General features: G+C 40.4%; 1 protein-coding gene across 3 annotated transcripts in view; it reads left to right on the top strand.

Annotated features, from left to right (window-relative positions):
- The window catches only part of SKAP2 (src kinase associated phosphoprotein 2), a 171,527-nt gene that overhangs the window by 145,657 nt on the left and 5,423 nt on the right, over nucleotides 1-20,447 (top strand). For all 3 annotated transcript variants that reach the window (XM_004762532.3, XM_004762531.3, XM_004762530.3), the window contains exons 10-11: nucleotides 3,532-3,609; nucleotides 9,227-9,339. In XM_004762532.3, the coding sequence (XP_004762589.1) occupies nucleotides 3,532-3,609; nucleotides 9,227-9,339 (191 nt within the window). The remainder of the gene's footprint in view (nucleotides 1-3,531; nucleotides 3,610-9,226; nucleotides 9,340-20,447) is intronic.

Raw genomic sequence — 20,447 nt, 5'->3', positions numbered from 1 at the left:
CAAAATAAAATATGTTTAATAATAAACCTAAATAAAATGACATGTGTGTATATTTCTAATATATTGTGGAGGTGATTATTGCCTAGAATTTTCATTTGTCCTTATGTATTTTTTGAGTGTTGTGGAGAGCTTTTCTCTGCTAATAACCGAACATAGTAGGATTTATTTTCATGATTTTGAACCCATTTGTTTACTCTGTATTTATAGAATATCTCCCTTGTACTAGACTTTATTCAAGATTCAGTCTGAGTTTTTCCCCTTAAGATTAAAACACACACACCCCCCACACACACACACCCCAAATTTGATTTTTGTTTTCTTTTATATGGAAGCTGTTTGTATTGTTAGCCCAAGATAAAATGAGCTGTTCGAATATCATTAAGAAAAACTGATGTATGAAGGCTCTGACCTAAAAATAGGTTTGAAATGGAGAAAGGAAGTTTTTTTAATGAGCATTTCCTCCTCTAAATTACTACTTGGTCAGCATCTCACATGGGTTTCAATTTGGATACTTCTCAGTAAATATTGATACTTAAGTAAACATTTTAATATCATTATTCTGTTAGTTTAAGAATACACTGTGTATATTATAGGCACTTAAATTTTAATAAAATAAGAATAACATCATAGTAATAAATTCTTCTAAGTACATTGTTTACTTTGCCGAGAGTGGAGTTTTCCATTCAATTACTGTAATGTGTTTTGTGATATCTTGACATTAATTTTGGGTGGTGAGTCTATTTCCCGTCATGTCTTCTTAAGAGCCCAAATTAGTGCTCCCTATGTCGTGGTCATGGCTTTTACTTGAGGGCAAGCACACTTCACTATTTTTGAATTTACTCCTCGCTATCAGATTTGTGACCCAGTTGGAGGAGAGGAAGGTCTGGGGAAAGAGAGAGTGTGAAAATGAAGGAAAGTTTTCTCCTTTTAAAAAAATTAGCCATCTGTAAAATAAGTAGGTTGGCCCAAATGTCGGCAAATGTCCATAATTGCTTTAAAATTTGTATGAAAACGTCCTATGAACTCATACATGATAACTAGTCCTTGCGGTTTGGCATAAGTGAGATAACTTGTTGAAGAGGAAAAAGACAGGATTTAGTATTAGGTTTTTCTTAGGTCTTCCTGTATAAATTACTGTTTGACTGAACCATATTAAATTGCCAACATTAGGGTCAACTTAAAATGTGTAAAGTGCCAACTATTTCCAGCTATTTTTTTTTTTAAGCTTTCATTATTTTGTTTGAATTGAGTTAGAGAAATTCAGAACAGTTCTATGTTTGTTTTATAAGTACAGTAACTCTCAAGCTTGATTTAAATGTTGAATTTTATTAATGACCACTTCAAAGTTTGCATGGGACTTCTAATTTTGTATCTGTACTCCTAAGCTCTCCACCAAACTTTCCAGTTGCCTCTGGACATTTCCTCTGGGTTGACCCACCAGTATAGTAAACGCCTCACATCAGAGGGGCGCTGGGTGGCACAGCCGGTTAAGCTTCTGACTCCTGTTTTTGGCTCAGGTCATGGTCTCAGGGTTGTGGGATGTGGTCCTGCATTGGGCTCTACGCTCAGTGGGGAGTCTGCTTGAGAGTCTCTCCTTCTTCCTTTGCCCTTCCCCTTTCTCTCTCTGTCTCTCACTCAGATAAATAAATTTAAATCTCTCACGTCAGAAACACCGCTCCCTCCGCAATGTCGCTTACCTCGGCTATTCTTTTCTCAGGAATGACACTCTTATATCTCTGTTAACCAAGCTCAAAACTTGAGCCACCCTCAGTTTCTCTCCCTCCTGCAGCCCTCCACATCCAGGCAGGCACAAAGTTTATCCATTGTCGTTCCTTTCCCTCTCATAGCTGGCTCCTTTCCATTTCCTCTGCCCCTGCAGTTCAGGACTTCCTTCCCCTTTAGCCAGACTCTGAGTGGCCTCTCTCCCCACGCCCTCCTTCAGGCTGTCTGGGACAACGGGATCTGATGACCATTCCTCAAGCATAGTTTTGGTCCTGCCCTTTCTCTGCCCAGACATCTTCTGGGGCACTTATTGCCACCAAAAAAGGGCTAAAGTCCATAGCTGGATGTTGATGGCCCTTCGACAGCTGGCCCAGAGCACTAGCATGATCTCCCTCCTGTTCTCCCCTTTTGAGTACTGCATTCTTTAGCCAAAGGGATATTATTGTGCTTTTTCTTTTGCTTATGACTCTCCCTCTGTCTAGACAGTTCCTCCTCCCCATCTCTGTCTATTCAGATTTTCTCCATCCCTCAGAGCCTTCATGGTGTCCCCCCCCCACCCACCCCGGGTGGTTTCCGCTCTGCATTCCTTCTGAACCTTGTGCCTCCCATGTGAGGTTCTATGCCACCCACCCCCCCATCCAATCTTCCTTTAGATACTCTCTTCTGTCCCTTGTAGGCTGTCAGCTTCCCAAGAGTAGAAGCTCTCTACTGTCTTTGCCTCCCTGGTAGACCCTCCCTCTTCCAGGTAGCTAATGCCCAATGAAGATTTGTTGGTTGAATTATTTAATAGTCATAATTACTTTATTTCTATACTTTGCACATTTTACGATAACGTTCTTGCTTTTTCTTGAAAGTATTCTTTTTGAACTCTGTTTTTCTTGGGCATGCCATTTAGTTCATATGTCCTGCCTTAAATATTTCTAAATAAATCCTTAGGTGAGGAAAATGGACATGTAACAAATGACTCTTTAACGTAAAATAATTAAATACAGTCCATTGACCTTGCATAAAACTCTTCTTATTTGATCTTCTCCTGTTTCTTCCTATAACTTGGGGGAAATGCCTGTGAAAGGAGAGTATGGAAATGACAAACAGGGGGCCTGAATACATCGCTGGATAAAGAACACGGATGTTATGATCACAAGCCCAAGTTAGAATCACAAACAGTGGATGTTTCTGTACCTTTTTGAGCCTCAGTTAAGTCATCTGTGAGAGGGGGATTTAGGAGGATCTGTGAAATCTTAACATCTGCTATAGCTTATGGCATAGAGTAGATCCTGAGTAGCATTTAGTGGGGATTGCCTTGAAGGGTGAGGATCCTTCTAGTATTCTCCTGTGAAGATCAAGTGGGAACGCATGAAGCATTTGATACTCAAGAAATGATTTATAGGTTAACTATATTTTGTATCACACATTTCCCCTCACCCACAACGATGTTTTAGGGACTACGGTTTTATCCGTGGTGGGTCTGTCCATGTAGTGCTGGGTGTTCCTTCCCCGGATTTCCGGGCCAGTCTGCACTGGGGAGCCTTCCAGATGAGTTTCTGTAAGTACTTAAAACCAAGTATGTGTGGCTTTAGGACGTGTCTTGAGTTTTATCAAGCCAACTGGTGAGGTTGCTCTCTGGAAACAGCTAGAGGTCTGTTTGTTCAGCTTTAGATTATTGGAAAAGGAATGTGAATGTTGAGTGGTTTCATCCTTTGAGAAGGAATATTTATATGTTCTAAACTTTCTGTTTTGCTCGTCAGTCCGGGTGAGTACTGCTATTTCTGAGGCGGTCTTTCACTGTGCCTCTCTGCTTGTTTACAGAAGAGGAGGAGGACAATGTTCCTGCACAAGTGGAGGAACAAAGGAAGATGAACCAGGACAGTGCTCTTCCCAGCACAGGTAACGCCTGGCGTGGCTTCCTGGGGAAGCTTCTTTTGGTTTTGTTCCCTTTCCCTCGGTCACTTTCCTACGGCTCCAAAGACATGTACACAGCTCCCCAAAGTTGGCTGGTTCGATCTGGGTATCTTATGGCTGATAAGCTGCTTAGTCCCATTTAGGATGCATGGAAACCCTTGAGAAGGATTTATAAAGTAAGCCAATTTATACAAGGTATTCCTTCCTGAATTACTTTGTAATGACTCAATTAGCTTTCATTTCTGCACAAAGGAGATTTGGTTGCATAAATTAGCTTATCATCATTGAGGAAGTGTCACTGCTGAAGGACAGTTTATAGATACAACATGCAGTTGCTGTCAAACCTATAAGAATGTAATATAGACATCTGTGTATACTTTGTGCTTGAGCAGAACAGACTTCTGCCATTCAGAGACTAACAGGGGACAACAAGTTGCCCAGGGGACTGGCAATGTAGACATCTCTGAAAAGGTCAACTTGACACAGGCTCTGACAATCGACCCACAGCTCTGTCTTCTTTGATAAAAATCAGATAAACTTAAGACCGCTAATTGATCTGCAGCCTGTTTAAATGTTGGCCATGCATATCTTCATTGCATATGATTAACACAGAAAGCAAATGAATTGGGTAAGAAATGCCAGAGTCCAGTGACAGCAGTTTAGAAATTGGAAAAGGACACTGATGGCCTAGAAGGCGAGGAAGGATATTCCCCTTATCCATTTCCACTTGGCACATGGCCCCAAGTACTAATTATGACTGAGACTGGAAAAATAACTCTACATGCTATGTACAAAAATCACATGATATGGGCAATTTTTTTTCTTTTTTGTGCCTTGTTATTTCCAAATAGCAGGAGATAAACCATATCTGTAGTGCAAGCATGAGGTTAGCTTTGATAAACCAGCAATTATTTCACACGGAAAGAAGAGAGGGGGAGTACTTTCTTATCAGACCCTTTACACCTCTTCATAGCCACGTGTCTGCTGGGGCAAGGTCTGCCCTATCATCCCATGTCCTGCAGTGAGCTGGAGTTGAGGGTCACCTTCCCTTCTCTGATACGTTCATTCATCACTCTCTCCAGCTGTCAGAGGCTCACTGGACAGGAAGTGTGTGTTCAGGAAGTAGCTTTCCCGAGTCCTTCCTACCGTGACACGTGGAAAGGAAACAGGGGCCTGATTTCCGGACCTGGACAGGAAAGCAGGAGCAGGTTGCCACAGGAGGCTTTGGTTTGCTTGTTTCAGAAAGGAAGTGAGGATGAAGGCTTTCGAAGTGAGCACCGTGGTCCTGTAAAATGCAGCCGTAAAATGCCAAGGCTGAACGCAACCTTGAGGACACTGCCGAATAGTAATTTAAGTCGGTGTGTTTTATTGTGTGTCATAAAGCTTCTGCCGAAAGCGTGGAGGTTTTTGTTTGTTTGTTTGTTTTTAAATTTCAGTGCAGATGTAGAAGGTAGATACCTATAGATACTCCTTCCACAAACAGAAGTATTTTGGCTTAAAGCAATTGTATTTTTCAAAAGCCCTTTTAAAGTAACTCTCTCCCAAATTTTTGCCTTTGAGGGAAGGGAGAAAAAAGTCCTTTTTCTTCAAAGGAATGCAGTAAGTAGATCTAGCTTTCCATGCAATAGCAGTAAAGCACTGTAATAATTCTTATCTTTAGTGACATGAGATTCTTTTCAAGCAACAGTTTTAATGCTTTTGCATCTCAGTGACCTTTGCTCTCTCTGGGCTGTCAAAGATGTAACCCTAGAAGTTTGTTTGCTGTGCAGGGCAGTGAGTTGACAAGGGTATTACTATCTTGCTGGGCATCACATGACTTGAACTTCTAACCTTACACAAGAATGTTATATATTTTTCACATGGACTGATTTTACCTAAAAAGAGAAAAGAAAATTCAGATGAATGTAAAATAGGTAAACCAAAACATAATCTTGTGTTTCTTAGAAGTTCTTTCATGTTCAAGCTTACGTGCCTTACATATGTTTATTAATTATAAACAAAATAAAGATTCCATTTGATTTATTTGTAGAATATGCTTATCTTTTTGAAATACTTTTTAAACCTCTAAGACTGCTCAGGAAGAGATTCTCCGTTATTTTATTGTTGAACGTTTCAGTCCTTGTCATCATATTTTTAAAATCTTTTTGTTTTTGCAAAAGCATCTCCAGCCTTTAGCTTGTATTTTCCTAACATTTCTGATACTGCCCAATAATCTGTTTTGGTATGTTTTCAAAAGCAGGAGCAAATACATCGTTTAAATCCTTCACAGGCTGGCTAATTTAGAATGGCTGTTTCTTCTTTCTTTCCTGTCTTTTTTAACCATTCATGCCTTCCCAGGACAACAAATGTAATGAGGTGGGTTTTTGGGTTTGTGTGTGTGTGTGTGTGTGTGTATTTTGTAATTTTGAAACCATAGATCATGATGTGGGAAGATTAATCCATGCAGCAATGACAACTCAACAGACTTATTTGTATTCAGAATGTATGCTTCTCTGTGCTTTATGTGTTATGCTCCATACCATTTTTGTACGGTTTTTTAAAAAACATATTTCACACGGATTATTTTTCAGCGTATGAGGTGAATGATGCTAACTTTCGTGAGCCCACTGTGCTTCGGAGGCTGTATCCATGGGTAATTTTTTGAGGACAGTTAGCCACACTTAAAATTTTAAAATTGAAAATTGTAAAAAGTGAACCAGAGGCGCTTGCTCTTGAAGGAATAAGATAAGTCCTAATTTTTGTATCTAGAATTCATACCCAGAATGTTAACATCATTTTCCCGAGGAAATGAAAGCTAATAAATCCATACTGCCAGCTTTTCTCTCTAGTCCTGGTTCTTCTGCTTTATATAACTAGTATCACATTCTGAAACGGACAGAATAGTAAATTGTGTGTACATGTAGTCGTGTGACATAAACCACTTATGCTTTAACAGAGCTCACATAGGGAACCCAGAAATGAGGTGGGTCTTTGGGTAACATCATCATCAAGATTATAGAAAACGCAGTCAAAAATGCATCTTTTTCCCAGTATTGCCAAATCGTTAGCGCTGTTGCCTCTTTACAGCAGTGAGATTTAATGAAATGCTCCTGATGCACATCTGGGGAGAGATGCATCTTGCGCGCGGTGGGGGTCTCCCTTCCCCTCATGTGCTCCTGTGACTCCCATTAGTGTTAATGGGAGCTTCACCAAGCGCATCGAGGGGAAGAGAGACCCCAAAGTGATAAGGATTATGTGGTAGAAATCACCATACGCTTTTTCTTTCCTTCCTTCTTGACCCCACCTCTTGAAAATCTATTGAATGAAAAGCTGTCGGGAGAGAATCTGAAAAAGAAGGAGCAGGCGGCCGGCTGGACAGTTGGGATCGCACCAGGATGCTCTCTCACTCAGCCAAAACTTCTCCAGTTTTAGCCCAAGTGTTGTTTCTCTAACCTTTTTGGATCAAGCCTCAGGCTAAGCAGCATGGGGACCACACAGGAGCCTCGACTGGGGAAACTAGCTATTTAGATCCTTTTACCTCCTGGCCAGTGACTGTGGGGGAGGGCCTTGCATGTGAAATGATGTCATCCTCTCTGTGCTCTAATTCCTTGACTTTTAAACTGACGCTGACGGACTGCACGGGGCGCAACATTTGACCCATTTAGCAGTTGATTTAATCTGACTAGAATGTCTCAACTTCTAAATCTCTATTTGTCTAAATAAGTGGTTTTTAAAGGAAATCAGTCACTTTATTATTAAGTAATTCTTTCTCGAAGAAAAAATTGACAATGTTTGGAGCGATCTGTCCAGCGGGAGTGCCCTCTAGTGTCCATTCGTAGAATTTACCTAATATGTGCTTTGGGGGGAAAATGTAATGAAGGGTGGCGGCAAGCATTGTTAGGTCTTGGTTGGATTCCCAGGCTCAGAGACCTCCCCGCTGGTATCAGTGATGAGTGCTCAGATGCGGGAGTGGAGAGGTCAGAAAGGTGTCGGTCTCTCTCCCTTCCCCTCCCTTCCTCCCTCCCTCCTTACTCTCATTTCTCCATTTTTCTCTCCCTCCCTCCCCCCATCTCTCTCCTCCTCTGAATTTCTAGAAACCAGGAGAGAACATTTAATAGGATGCGCATTCTAGTCCTTGTTTATTTTCTTAATGTACAATCGAAAAGTATCGTCTTTATACGTTTTCATGCGCCACAGGACTCAGATTTCCTTTTTGGCTTTTAAAAGCACGTGTCGGATATTAGAATTTTCGGAACGTCTGATACACTGTTACCACTTGGTGTACATCACAAACCGCCCAGTGTTGGACGTATCCGCAGGTGCCCTGCTAAAGTGCCTGCTTGCACTGGGCTTGCCAAGGAGCCTGCTGTTTGAAAGCCATATAACAAAACTAAGATGACAGCCCTGATCCAGCCCGCGTCTCCACAGTTATCCCCTCAGAATCCAGAGATGACATTTCAATGATGGAAGTTGTCAGCACGTATATGTTCTGCCTGGTTAGTGAACACACGGACATCTTATTGATATCACTTGCATTCTTTTTGCGTGAACTCATCAAAACTCAATTATCATGAAATTAAAAACAGGAAACAGTTCTCAGTGTAACAAAAGCATCCAGTGTATTTAACTCTGAGCCACGTTTCAAGAGAGCCCCATTGTATAAGTGACAAAGCATTTATTACCCCGGTTTATTGTGGTATTACAGAGCGGAGAGCGCTAAATAATCAATCAGTTAATGGTCTGTATGGCAGTTTGAGCACATCGCATCCATTGTGCTTATGCTGTTAGAAGGATGAGCTGATAACTCCAGTGTATGTTGCATGTTTATTCAGAGCGTGATGTCCTAAACTGGGGCTGACGGAAATCTTGAAAAATGCCGCTTCAGCAGCGGCACTTTCAAAGTTGCTCAAATATTTAAGAAATAAGTTAGAGAGGCTCTCGGTGCAAAAGTCCCCAAAGAGAAGAGCTGGAATTACCCTTTATGTTATTCCCACTGTATCTTCTTCTCTAACCAGCTTGAGGTTTTAGAATGAAAATGAACGAACAAAAACTGTCGCCAAGTTTGGGTTATGTCTGTGCCCTATTGGCTCCTTGATGATCATTTAAATACAGATTGTTTATGAGGTGGCCCAGATGCTCACATGTTCTCTCCCTCCCTTTGTCTCTGTTTTTTTGGGTAAGTTTTAGAAATTTGGTAAGGTGGTTGTTTCATGATGTGTGTGTCCCATGTCGTGGATATCGCTCAGCATGCAGCATGGGTGACTGACTTCAAAACATGTTGTGAATGGGGTTAAGTCCACTCTACAAAATAAGTGAGAAGGAACTTCTAGGTGCTGGATTGAGGAGAACACATTGCAAGTCCAGGTTTTAGGTAAAACAAAAGAGGGAGAGAAAGAAGAGATGTTCCAAAAGAGGTCTTTTTGAAATCTGTCCTTAATTAGATCACTGTAAGAGGTAGGATTTGTCTATCCATGTAATCAAGGGTTTTTTGAATCCGGACAGAATTTTTCTTCACCTGTTTTGGTGGTGTGAGGCAGCCCTTTAATTTCTGTTGGTTCGTTTTAAATAAGGACCCATTATATGAAAGCTTTAACTCGTCGTGTTTTCTCTCTCTTCTTCCTAGGAGATAAAAGCACCGATTATGCGAATTTTTACCAGGGTTTGTGGGACTGCACAGGAGCTCTTTCCGATGAGCTGTCATTTAAACGTGGTGATGTGATTTACATTCTTAGCAAGGTAAGAAGGCACCCCAGAGTTAAAGGGTGAACCCAAAGCTAGATTTTATGCATCTGGGTTTACAACACTTGGGAAAAATGCCAATTGGAATTCCTCTAGGTCCTTGTTAACAATTGGGAGTTCACAATAATTAATTATTTTGTCAAGTGAAATATAATCAAATTTTAAACACAATCAGATAACAGGATTCAACTTAACAGTGTGTTTACCTATCACTTCAGTCTTTGGCTCACATCCACACACTGCCTTCTCCAGAAACAATATACTTATGTGAAAGCTAACATTGTAAGGTATTGGGTTATTTATTATGTTTTTCTTTCCTCTTCCTTTTTATTCTTCTGTGTGCTTATTCTGGTTTTGTCTGCCATTCACTACTGGAAACACTGTTTATAGTAGAAGTTTTTCATCTTTATGTAAATACATTGGTGTTCCGACAATTTAAAAGCAATGCTTTTTCTATTCAGACAGGTCTAGGTGATTTTTTTTAAGTTTAACATAGTTGTATTTGTAAACATAATGTTGCTACGAACATATATAGGTATATATATATATATATATATATGTATGTGTGTCAGTGTCTCTGCCTCTTAACATACTGGATAATTGAAAATCATTTTGTCTTTAGATCTAAAAGTCATGTTTCTTATTGTGATGACATATGTGAGCTCCCTTAATTTTCATATTTAACTTTCCCTACTGTGATATGGGGATTTCAGTCTACTTTATGAAACTATTTTAGAAACAAATGATGTATGAAAACTATTTAAATATAAGTAGGGAGATATTCTATAAGTCTAGGAGTTTAATGTGGTTTCTTGATTTGAGAAAAATTTGTACTTTTCAGAACGATTGTATGACTTGCTAGATGCAGAAGAGAATTTGGAAATAAGGTCACTTACTGACTCTTTTTTTCTTTTTTTAAAGATTTTTATTTCTTTACTTGATGGACACAAGCAGGGGGAGCAGCAGGCAGAGGTAGAGGGAGAAGCAGGCTCCCTGCTGAGCAGCGAGCGCAGTGTGGGGCTCGATCCCAGGACCCTGGGACCATGACCTGAGCCGAAGGCAGACGCTTAACAGACTGAGCCACTCAGGTGCCCCTCACTTACTGCCTCTTAGCACAATATGGTTGGTGTATAAAATCATAACATAGAAAATCACAGAACATTTGAATGAGGAATTTGAGTGATGATCATCTACCTGTTCTTGGTTTTACAGCCAAGGAAACTTGGGTCAAGAAAGTGCCAGAGCCAGTGCTTAACTAGGCATCTGGATGCCCAGACCAATACTTTCTCCTTTTCTCTTTTGCTTCTCATTTGAAACTGTTATAAAGTACCTACAAGGCCCATGTTAACACCAAGAATCCAAGAGGAATACTATAGAAGCACTTGTAGATTATTGGGGAAAATATTTAGTAAGCAAATATTGCCAGCTGTGATCATTGCTAGTTGAGATGCCCAGAGCTAAGACTCCTCACTTACTTTTCTCTGCCCTCTACTCCTTAGTCTGTATATTGGTTTTTTAGGGAGAGATGAGTTGACTCTCTAATCTAAGAGTTGGCTCTTAGATTAAGCCTATTATTGAGCATTTTATTGTCCTGAGTTAAGGCAACACTTTTTTTAAAAAAAAGATTTTATTTATTTGACAGACAGAGATCACAAGTAGGCAGAGAGGCAGGGCCTGGGGACGGGGTTGGGGGGAAGCAGGCTCCCTGCTGAGCAGAGAGGCTGACGCAGGGCCTGATCCCAGGGCCCTGGGATCATGACCTGAGCCAAAGGCAAAGGCTTTAACCCACTGAGCCACCCAGGCCCCCCAAGGCAACACTTTAAAAAATATATATTTTATTTATTTATGTTTGAGAAAGAGAGCACATAGGAGTGAGCACAAGCAGTGGAGAGAGGCAGAAACAGACTCCTCACTGAGCAGGGAGCCTCATGCAGGGCTCAATTCCAGGACCCCAGGATCATAACCTGAGCCAAAGGCAGGCTCTTAACTGACTGAGCCATCCAGGTGCCCCAAGATAACATTTTTTTTGAGTGAATTACTTAAAATAGAAACCAAACTTACTCATTTCAGTTCAAGAGAGTTTCTTGAAATTATTCCTCAAATCTACTCAGCTCACAGTTATTTTCACCAACTTAGGGGCCATTGTGTTTAAAATTAAAAGGTTGATTAGCTTCTACTTAGAATTCCAAACTGTAGGATAAATGGCTTATAGTCTTTATATTATTATGGTAAAATGTGAGACTGTATGGTAAACTGTGGATTTGTCCTAAAGCCTTCTTTATGAGTCAGGCGGCCTGCGTTGCTGAAAAGCTCAGAGTACCAACCTCTGGGACACACTGTCGGACAAGTAGAGGTCCCATTGTCTCAGAAAATTGTTTTCTGTTGCTGTGAAGTTAAAAGTAAAATCCTAGGTATATATCACACCTCTAGGATCCTGGGGTAGGTAATTTCTGTTCTCCCAGACCTGTTCTGTGGAGACTGTCATTTCATCTGTGAATCTTTATCATAGAGCTAAGGGTAGTGGTGGTCCAGCTCAAAGGAAGAGCATCCTGCCATCTAAAAGGTCTAAATGCTATTGTTTGGGTATCGTTTACCAAAAAGAATATCTTCAACCAGCCCTTCACAAGGCTCAAAGTTCCACAGTCAGCATCATTTCATGAGGGGCCTTCTAGATATGATTCTTGTATCTGGAGCTCATTTTGGATTTTTAAAGAAGAGACAAGACATTGTTAGGGCAGCATGTTATCACTGTTGGCTGAATGATTTATTACCAATATTTACCCAGCTGTGGACCTGGTAGGAGCCACCAGGTAAATCTTGGTGAGGGTGAAGAGAAAGGATACTTAGCTCCCCCTTGATGGGATGTGGACAAATTCTGGGCCATTAGTGGACATCTTGGCTACTGGTTTCCAGGTCATTTTGGGAGTCAATATCTGTTTCTGAAGACTCTTGCTTCCCCAACTTTGGGGCTACAGTTTCAGAGAGGAACCTCTGGAGACTCTAATAATTCTTTACTGGTTTGATCGTCTAGTTCTTATCAAAACTTTGGCCAAAATAGACCATAAATTAATGTTATAAATTCATTTAATATGTAAGTGACAGCAATCTGGATGTTTAATGCTACTGTCAATTCAGAACTCAAGGTCCTTAGAGTGAAAAATTGCTCAGAAGGACTTGTTTCTGGATCAAGGTAGAGAGCTAGATTTTTTTAAAAGTACAATTAGTATAGAAACCACTAGCATTGTTATATGTCTAGAAATCTGTTTCATCTTTCTCTGAGTTATATTAGGTTTCGTGTTGATAGAATGAAATTTTACCATTTCAATTTATTTTTTACACCATCTAGTGGCTCAGAATGAGTGGTGCAGGTAATTACAGCTAATGTGCACAATGAAAATGATGTCATAAATTCAACTTTAAATCTAGCGGTGGATTATTACTTTCCTATCTCGTGTCAATAAAATGTTAGCATTAATCATAAATTTTTTCATTCATAAATTAATTCTTCTGAATTAAGTGTAAACATTGTCTACATAAGGAAGAATACATTTTAAAGGAGTCTTAATATCTGTAGAGGCATTACAATGTATACTTTGTAAAGAAATTAATGCCACACTTTTCAAATAAAGAATGCCATTTAAAAGATTTTAAAGAAATATGACTGGGGCGCCTGGGTGCTGCAGTTGGCTGATCATCTGACTCTTGTTTTTGGCTCAGGGGATGATCTTGGGGTCACAGGATCAGGCCCAAGTCTGGCTCCCCACTCAGCTTGGAGTCTGCTGAAGTTTCTCTCTACCTCGCCCCCGACCCCTCCCCGTGCGCACTCTCTCACTCTCTCTTTCTCTCAAATAAATAAATCTTAAAAAAAAAAAAAAAAAGGAAATACAGCTTGCTTTTCAAAATTAACTGACCTATATTTTGCAATATTTAATTATCACTGGTCTAACTTACCTTCTGGAAGGTTGTCAGTACTGAAAATACCCTTAAAAAAGGCAACACAAGATAGTTTAAGAAAAGACGCATTTAAATACAAACAAAATTTAGATAAATCAGGGGCTAGAAATGGTATGCAATGACAAAGAGGGTTTTAATTTTGTAAGTGAAATGACAGAAAAAGATTGAATGAGTTTGACGATAGGGCTGTCTTCATTAGAATTCCCTATAGAAATATAGTTTGGTTTTAAAATTCAGTCCTCTTACTCTGTTTTTTCAAGGAAGCCTTGATGGGGTGTCAGCTGTGCTCAGTCAGCCTGGGGGTGATTTATTTATTTCAGGCCTCTTTTGAGAATTATACAAATCTTAGCCTTAAAAAAAAATTTTTTTTAAGTGAAAATCCAATATTGCAATAAAGAAGAGTAAGCAGATAACCTACCCTGCCCCCTTCCCTTTGTGACATTTTGCAATTAGCAGCTGTCACATGACCCCTGGCTGAGCTAGCCTCTCTTTCAAAAAGTGTCTGTCATTTTCTAAGTTTTAACCTTCGAAGCTCACTAATAATGAATGTAAGTACTGCTCACCTAAAAAGGAGAGCCAGTAACTTTTTGCTTATAGTTCCTTTTCACCTAGGATCACTGCTGTTTTTAATGTATGAAAACGCAACATGTACTTGGGTAGTTCGGTGGAGATTAGGAAATTTTTTCTTTCTCGCCAAAAGACAATGAGGCACATTTACAGGAATGCATAAAAGTGGAATTTGTAATTTTAATGAGAGCTGTATTGTTAGTGAATTGATTCTGAAACACATGGCCAGATTTCTGATTTGTCGGATAGGGGAAAATCATATTTGAAGTAAAAATATCTTCTCTTTTTTTTTTTTTTTTGAAAGGAATTGGGTTGTTTAAAATGGTGTCAGATTCCATTACTAGGTTACATTTCATGTCTATTACCACCTTAAACATGGACATAATATCCTAGTTAATAGTATTTTCATAGAAGTATGTTCATGAAATTTTAGAATTTTAATAGCAGGACCCAGGTTATATAGCTTTAGGCGTATTGTGCTGTCCTGCATACCTCTTTGGTTATGTGATTCTACTGGTTGTTCTGGATTTACATTCCCTATTAGTTTATCTTTCAATCTGTCCTCATCAGTAAATTGCTAACCACATTCCTATTCTTACTTTTAAAGCAATAAATTATTTTTAGAGACTTAATGACAGGGGAGCTATGCTTCAGCAGGAAAGAAGCCCAGTGCTTTGTCTGGTGGTAACAGGAAAACAAGAGAGGTAAGAGTCCTGGGATAGTTGCTCTAGTCTCTGACACGTGTGAATCGAGCACTGCAGCTTTTTGAGAAATTTCTTATTAAGTCAAAATCAGGAAATGTAGGTTGATGGTGTTCACTAATATGTAGTAAAGGGACATTTTTTGCTTGTTTGTTTTTCAGTGTGTATTAGCTTGAGGGTCAAGCATTGCCTCTCGTTATATATGTTTGTGACTTTCTCAGTGATCGGTGAATTGTGACTGTCACTTACTGTTTGCTTCTCGTGGTGAAAATGGACAGATCCCGTTCCCAGGGCTTTTCTGGCTTCAAACGTACCAGAAAAAGAAAGTAAAATGAAAGTCCTGCTGAGCTCTGCTGGCAGAGTTACTTTCCAGGTCTCTTCATTTTTCCTCTGTGACCATCTGACCCTGGGTGCCCCAAATAGCAGAGCCAACCGCTGAGGAGTAACTAGGACATCTCAGTACAGGACATAACACGGGTGCTAAGCTGGTTCCCAAACCGTTATTCTGTCTTACAGCCTCTGGGGAGGAGGAAGGAGTTTTCTGTGCTTGTGACTGCATTTCTGTGGGTCTGATAGCATGTCGTTTCCACGCTGTCAGTATGGTAACGGCTTGGGTACAGTGAGGCATGAACCAGGCAGACCTTCTGCTCGGCAACCCCCAGCCCCTGGCTCTCCCGGAGAAGATGTTTTGGTTCCAGCCACGGGGCTCCTCTTGTTATCTGTGCACTAACGTGTTCCAGTACTTCCCTCTTTCCTCTTACGTAAAATGGAAGGAGCATTACAGGAAAATGTTGACAGCTGAAAGGGGAAGGTGATTCTGGGAGGCAGGCTGGAAGGCTCAGCCCCGGCAGTGGCTTGAGAGGTCAAGGATAAGCCAGAAGGCCGTGTCAGAGATGCAGGCGGAGCGGAAGTGGCAGTGAGGGGCGGTTCCAGGGCAAGGCCGGGTGGTTTAATTCTGCATGGAATAAACTAGAAGCAGAACAAAACAACTCTAAAGACAGCACAATGTTGATAATTTTTTTAAAAATCTGATATTGAAAAATCCATGGCCTCTTATGGCCTTTTGTCCCTCCTGCCCCCAAAACTCAGGGACCTCCTTAATGTATGTATAGCAATGTTTACTCCTTTGAGATGTCTCCTTCCTCAGCCCTTTAAAGGCCAGATTCCCTTTGGAAGAGCAGGGTAGAGAACTGCTCGTAATAATCAGATTGCCTAATAGTGCAGAACATTCTCTGTTCGTTGTCCTGGTATTTTGCTATACGATTAGTGGGAAGAGAGCGGGAGGGAACGAGAAAAGTTTGTTGCATACCTGCAATGTCCCTTTCTAGGCACTCGATATGCTTTCACTCATCTGATCGTAAGACAACCCTATGAAGTCTCTGGTGTGATTATTTTCCAGATGAGGAAACTGACGCTCAGGAAGGTTATTATGTCAATCACCTGAGGATACGGGTGAAAAAATACTTTCTTCTGGAATCAAAGCAGATCTGACCCTAGAGCTTTCTCTCTTTCTATTTGGCTACACCTACCTACATGGGGGACTAGCAGTATTAATTTCTCTCTCTTGACCCTGAACTCTTTGAGGTAGGCATTGTGTCTTAAGTATTGCATCCCGAATACCTAATATCATGTTTAGTATGAGTTTGTGAAAATACAGATTAAAATGGGAAATAATCCTGAAAGCTTAAAAGAATTTAGAATGATGGAATCATAGAGGAACCCAGTGCTAGCCCTTTGCTTTATAGGTAAGGAAATCTCAAGGCTCATCGTAACTGGGAAAAATAAATAAAAGATGCAAGGAGAAAAAGACTACCCCTGTGGAGACCTTCAAAGATGAGAACTTGGCTACTTGAACTTCCAGCCCAGCCCTGAGGCTCTCAGCAGGCAAACTACAAAAGGGGCTCACCTTGTTAAGTATGTAACTATGTTAAGTATGTAACTGGATTACTACGCTGTAAATATAAAGTATAAAATAGAAAGCATTAAATATAAAAAAATATATAAAATATAAAATCAAAGAGTGCTGTAAATATAAACCCAAAAAATCATCCCTAGAGAACTTGGGGATTGCCCAAGGTTGCATTTCTAGTTATAACAGCCCTGGGATGAGACTCTGGAACTTCTGGGAAAATAATCACAAGGACAACGAGGAGCTGAAAACCCAGTAGATTTTCCTTTACACCTGCACCCTGTTGCTACCTTTACAAGGTTCTGTCTTCAGCTCTTTTGTACACACTATAAATTCAACCGAATAATTCAGTTCTTCAAAGAACTGGGATTATTTGGTCCCGGTTGTGCAGGAGATGGATACCTTTTTTTCTGCAGGTGGGATTTAAACCCTTCAGACAAGGTGTCCTACCCAGGGCCTGAGGAAGCATGGTGGGCAGCAGCCAGCCCCAAGCAGGAACAACATACTTCAGACTGCAAAGCTAAACACACTTCAGAATAAACGTTTGTTTCGTCATTGCTAAAATTCTTCCAGTATGTCTAATATACACAAAGGAAAAGATCCACCTTTTGGAAATTACACTTCTTAAGAAAGTATTTGGGATTGGTCAACTGACAACGTCATCCAAAATGAAGACAGAATGTGCTTCGTCACCCGGTCCATTTTTATTGAACACCTTGTACCTACCCATCAGCTGGGTGGGACATACAGAGCAAGGGTAAGACGGTGCCCTGATCTCCGTGAATTTGTACTTTATTTTCACTGAAGGGACGAAACTAAAGTACACCAGATCCACTGAGGAATAAATGCTCAGCTTGAAATGAGAGCTGTAAATGCAGATTAAATATTTGGAGGCCAATGCATGATAGCTCGGTCATTTGAGTCAGGTCGTATTTGCTGGTTAGGATTTGGGTGAGAGCCGGGAGACATTGCCTGGGGAGGAGAGCATCGCGCGCAGAGGCGGGACCGAGCGTAGCATGGGGTCGGACCATGTGGGCCAGAGCAGAGGACTTTGAAGTTTCTGCACTGGGGAGCTGGTGTAAGTGCTTGAGCAGTGCTCACCACAGACACTGGGGCAGTTTCTGCGAAGAAGAGAGAGGCCAAGTTGATGATGCAGTAACCCCGGGGTAAGATGATGACGGACTGGAGCAGAATGGCAACAGCTGGAAGAGGCAGGTGGGTGAGCCTGAGAACAGTTAACGGAGTCTCCTACTGGTCAGGGGGATGCACTGAGTACCAAGGCCACTTTCTACCGACTACAAATGCGGTCTTTCCTTAGCCTACCATCAGTCTGAATAGCGGTTCGAATCATCACACCGAATAGCACTTTTTACTGGGTGGTTTTATAAATGTGGATTGTGTAGAAACTTGAGTTAAATGTGTCTTGACTCTGGAATAGAAATAAAGATCTGTTATAATAACTAAATTCTTTTTTTTTTTAAATTTTTAACGATTTATTTATTTATTTGACAGAGAGAAAAATTATAAGTAGGCAGAGAGGCAGGCAGAGGCGCGGGTCGGGGGGAGCCGGCTCCCTACTGAGCAGAGAGCCGGATACGGGGCTTGATCTCAGGACCTTGAGATCATGACCTGAGCTGAAGGCAGAGGCTTTAACCTGTTATAATAACTAAATTCTTATTAGCTTCCTTGCTTGTCCTTTGTCTCTCTTGCTTTAAAAATGGAGCTCACAGTACAGAAGGGGAAAAAAAGTAATTCTTTGAATTAGTGTAACTCAAAGTCACACCTGCACCATGAATTATAAAGTAATGCGGTTGATTTCCATTAGCCACCAAGAGACTCAGTGTCTTCAAGCAGGTTCATAGAGGGTGCTGTTCAGACATCATGGAGGATCTTGAAGAGGGTTAGTGTCGATTTCCTCATTTATCAGCTCAGAGACTAAGATTCAAGGAGTTAATGTGTAGCTAATAATAGTAAAACACTGGGGGTGTCAGGTTCCTGTTGGGCATTTTCCAAGACGAAATGACGGGCTTATAAGAAATGAAAGGAAGCTTAGATAGTTTCTAGTTGAAGATAGTAAAAAGGAAAAGATTGAAGAGGTAGCCTTGAAGAAATTATGTCTGTATTTTAAATAGGTGTCTAGTTTTCATACTACCACAATGTTTATGAAAAACTGAGACTATCACAGTGAATAGTTGGAAAACAGTGGTAAAGTCACCTGGTTGTGAAAGTCAATGCATTTTATATTTTGTGAATCAAATTAACTTCATTTCTGCAAAAGGATAAAATGTTTCCAAGCACAGATACATGTTCAGAGAAAGGACAGGTCATCTTTCCACCTTTCTAACACCTGTTGCATTCAGACCGGTTGGTAACTAGTTTGTGGAATGCTGGGGTAGTATGTATGCATCAGGAAATCTTTTTAAGGGTTTCCAGTTTCTGTTAAGGAAATATTCTCTTACCACGGGGTTTGCAGAAAGTGGACTAACACACTTAAGAGATGAGAATCATGGTGCTGAGAAGGATTCCAGTGAAATGTCAGGGCCTTATTTAAGTGTAAAATAATACACTGGCAGAGAGCAGAGATTTAGTGAATGGTTGAAATATGGACACATGTTTACCGTTGAGCTGGTTTCACATCATCAGGACCCATCCTTTCTCCCGGCCCCGATTACATAATCGCTTGCATTTATTGCCTAGTAACGATTAGCTGAGGCCGAAAATTTGACTACAAAATAAAACAAATAAAAACTATTTTAATGGCAGGAAAATTGAAAACAGAGGAGTTAGAGCGCAACGGTGCCATGCGGCTTTACGATTATTTTCTCGGATTATTGGGCAAGTTTGTCCTTTTTTTTTTCCCCCTGCTTTGACTGCCACATTACATTTTGCCTGGAAGCCATCCATTTTGCAGATATTGGATTTCTTTTGAGTACTATTTTTATACACTAAGCATCACTACACCTCTGGATCTTGATCGCATTACTACGGGAGGAGAAAGAGGCTTTGTGTTAGTAATTACCTAACATTGTCAGAAGCTGACTGCAGGCCTCTTTCTAGTGATAACAGAATAACCACATAATGTCGCTTTATAGCACATGATTAATAGAAAATAATTACACGTCCTACAAAGGGATGTAATATTTCTTATAAATTGACTGGAATGGTTTCCTGTAGATTAAAGGACTCTTCATTATTTTATCAGTCCTCCCGAAGCGCAGTCACTTGCCTATGTTAGCGTTTTAGTGGATGTTAAAAGGCGAGTGGGGTGAAGGGTGCCAGATGGCAGACCTTCTTGTACCTGAGATCTCGTGTGCTGTAAAGATGACATGATGCTTCCTAACCTTTGAGAGATTTAGATGACAGCCTGGTATGGTTTGTTGCTTTTTTTTGTTGTTGTTTAATAACAAGATAAGGCTTGAGGGGTGTTTATCTTTTTTTTTTTTTTCTTTTTAATGATCCACCTGTGACTTCTAGAACAATACTATAATTAGTACGTGGACGGTGAGGCAACACTATGGATTGCATTATTTTCCACGGTGTAAGTAACCTGTCCTTTGCCATCACATTTATTTGGGAGCGGAAAAGAGGGAAGGCAAAGAGGCAGAGTCCCTTCTTCGAAGGGGAAGCTTGTATGGTATCGAGTCTTGAGGCTCAAGTTTAGAATATCGTACTCCAAGAAGCATCTTCATTCCAATTTATAGGCAACAAATGGTTTAATTGGGATTCATGTTGCTCCGGAGGCTCATACAGAGGATGGTAATGATAAAAGTAAAAGCTTCTGTGTTTGCAATCTTGTCGACATACTCTAATGGCCTCAGTGTAAATCCATAAATTTGCCTCCTAGATTTTTACCTCACTGTATTTTATCTTACCTCTTAATGCCACACAGGAGTGTTCTATGGAATTCCTTACAAATGTAAAGTAATAAACATACTGATTTTATTTTACCCTTTTCTGATTTAAACCTGTGATAT

Source organism: Mustela putorius, unplaced genomic scaffold (genome assembly GCF_011764305.1).
Source record: "Mustela putorius furo isolate JIRA1106 unplaced genomic scaffold, ASM1176430v1.1 tig00003845_pilon_pilon_pilon, whole genome shotgun sequence".
NCBI classification, from domain to species: Eukaryota; Metazoa; Chordata; class Mammalia; order Carnivora; family Mustelidae; genus Mustela; species Mustela putorius.
This window is presented reverse-complemented; position numbering and strand designations above follow the sequence as displayed.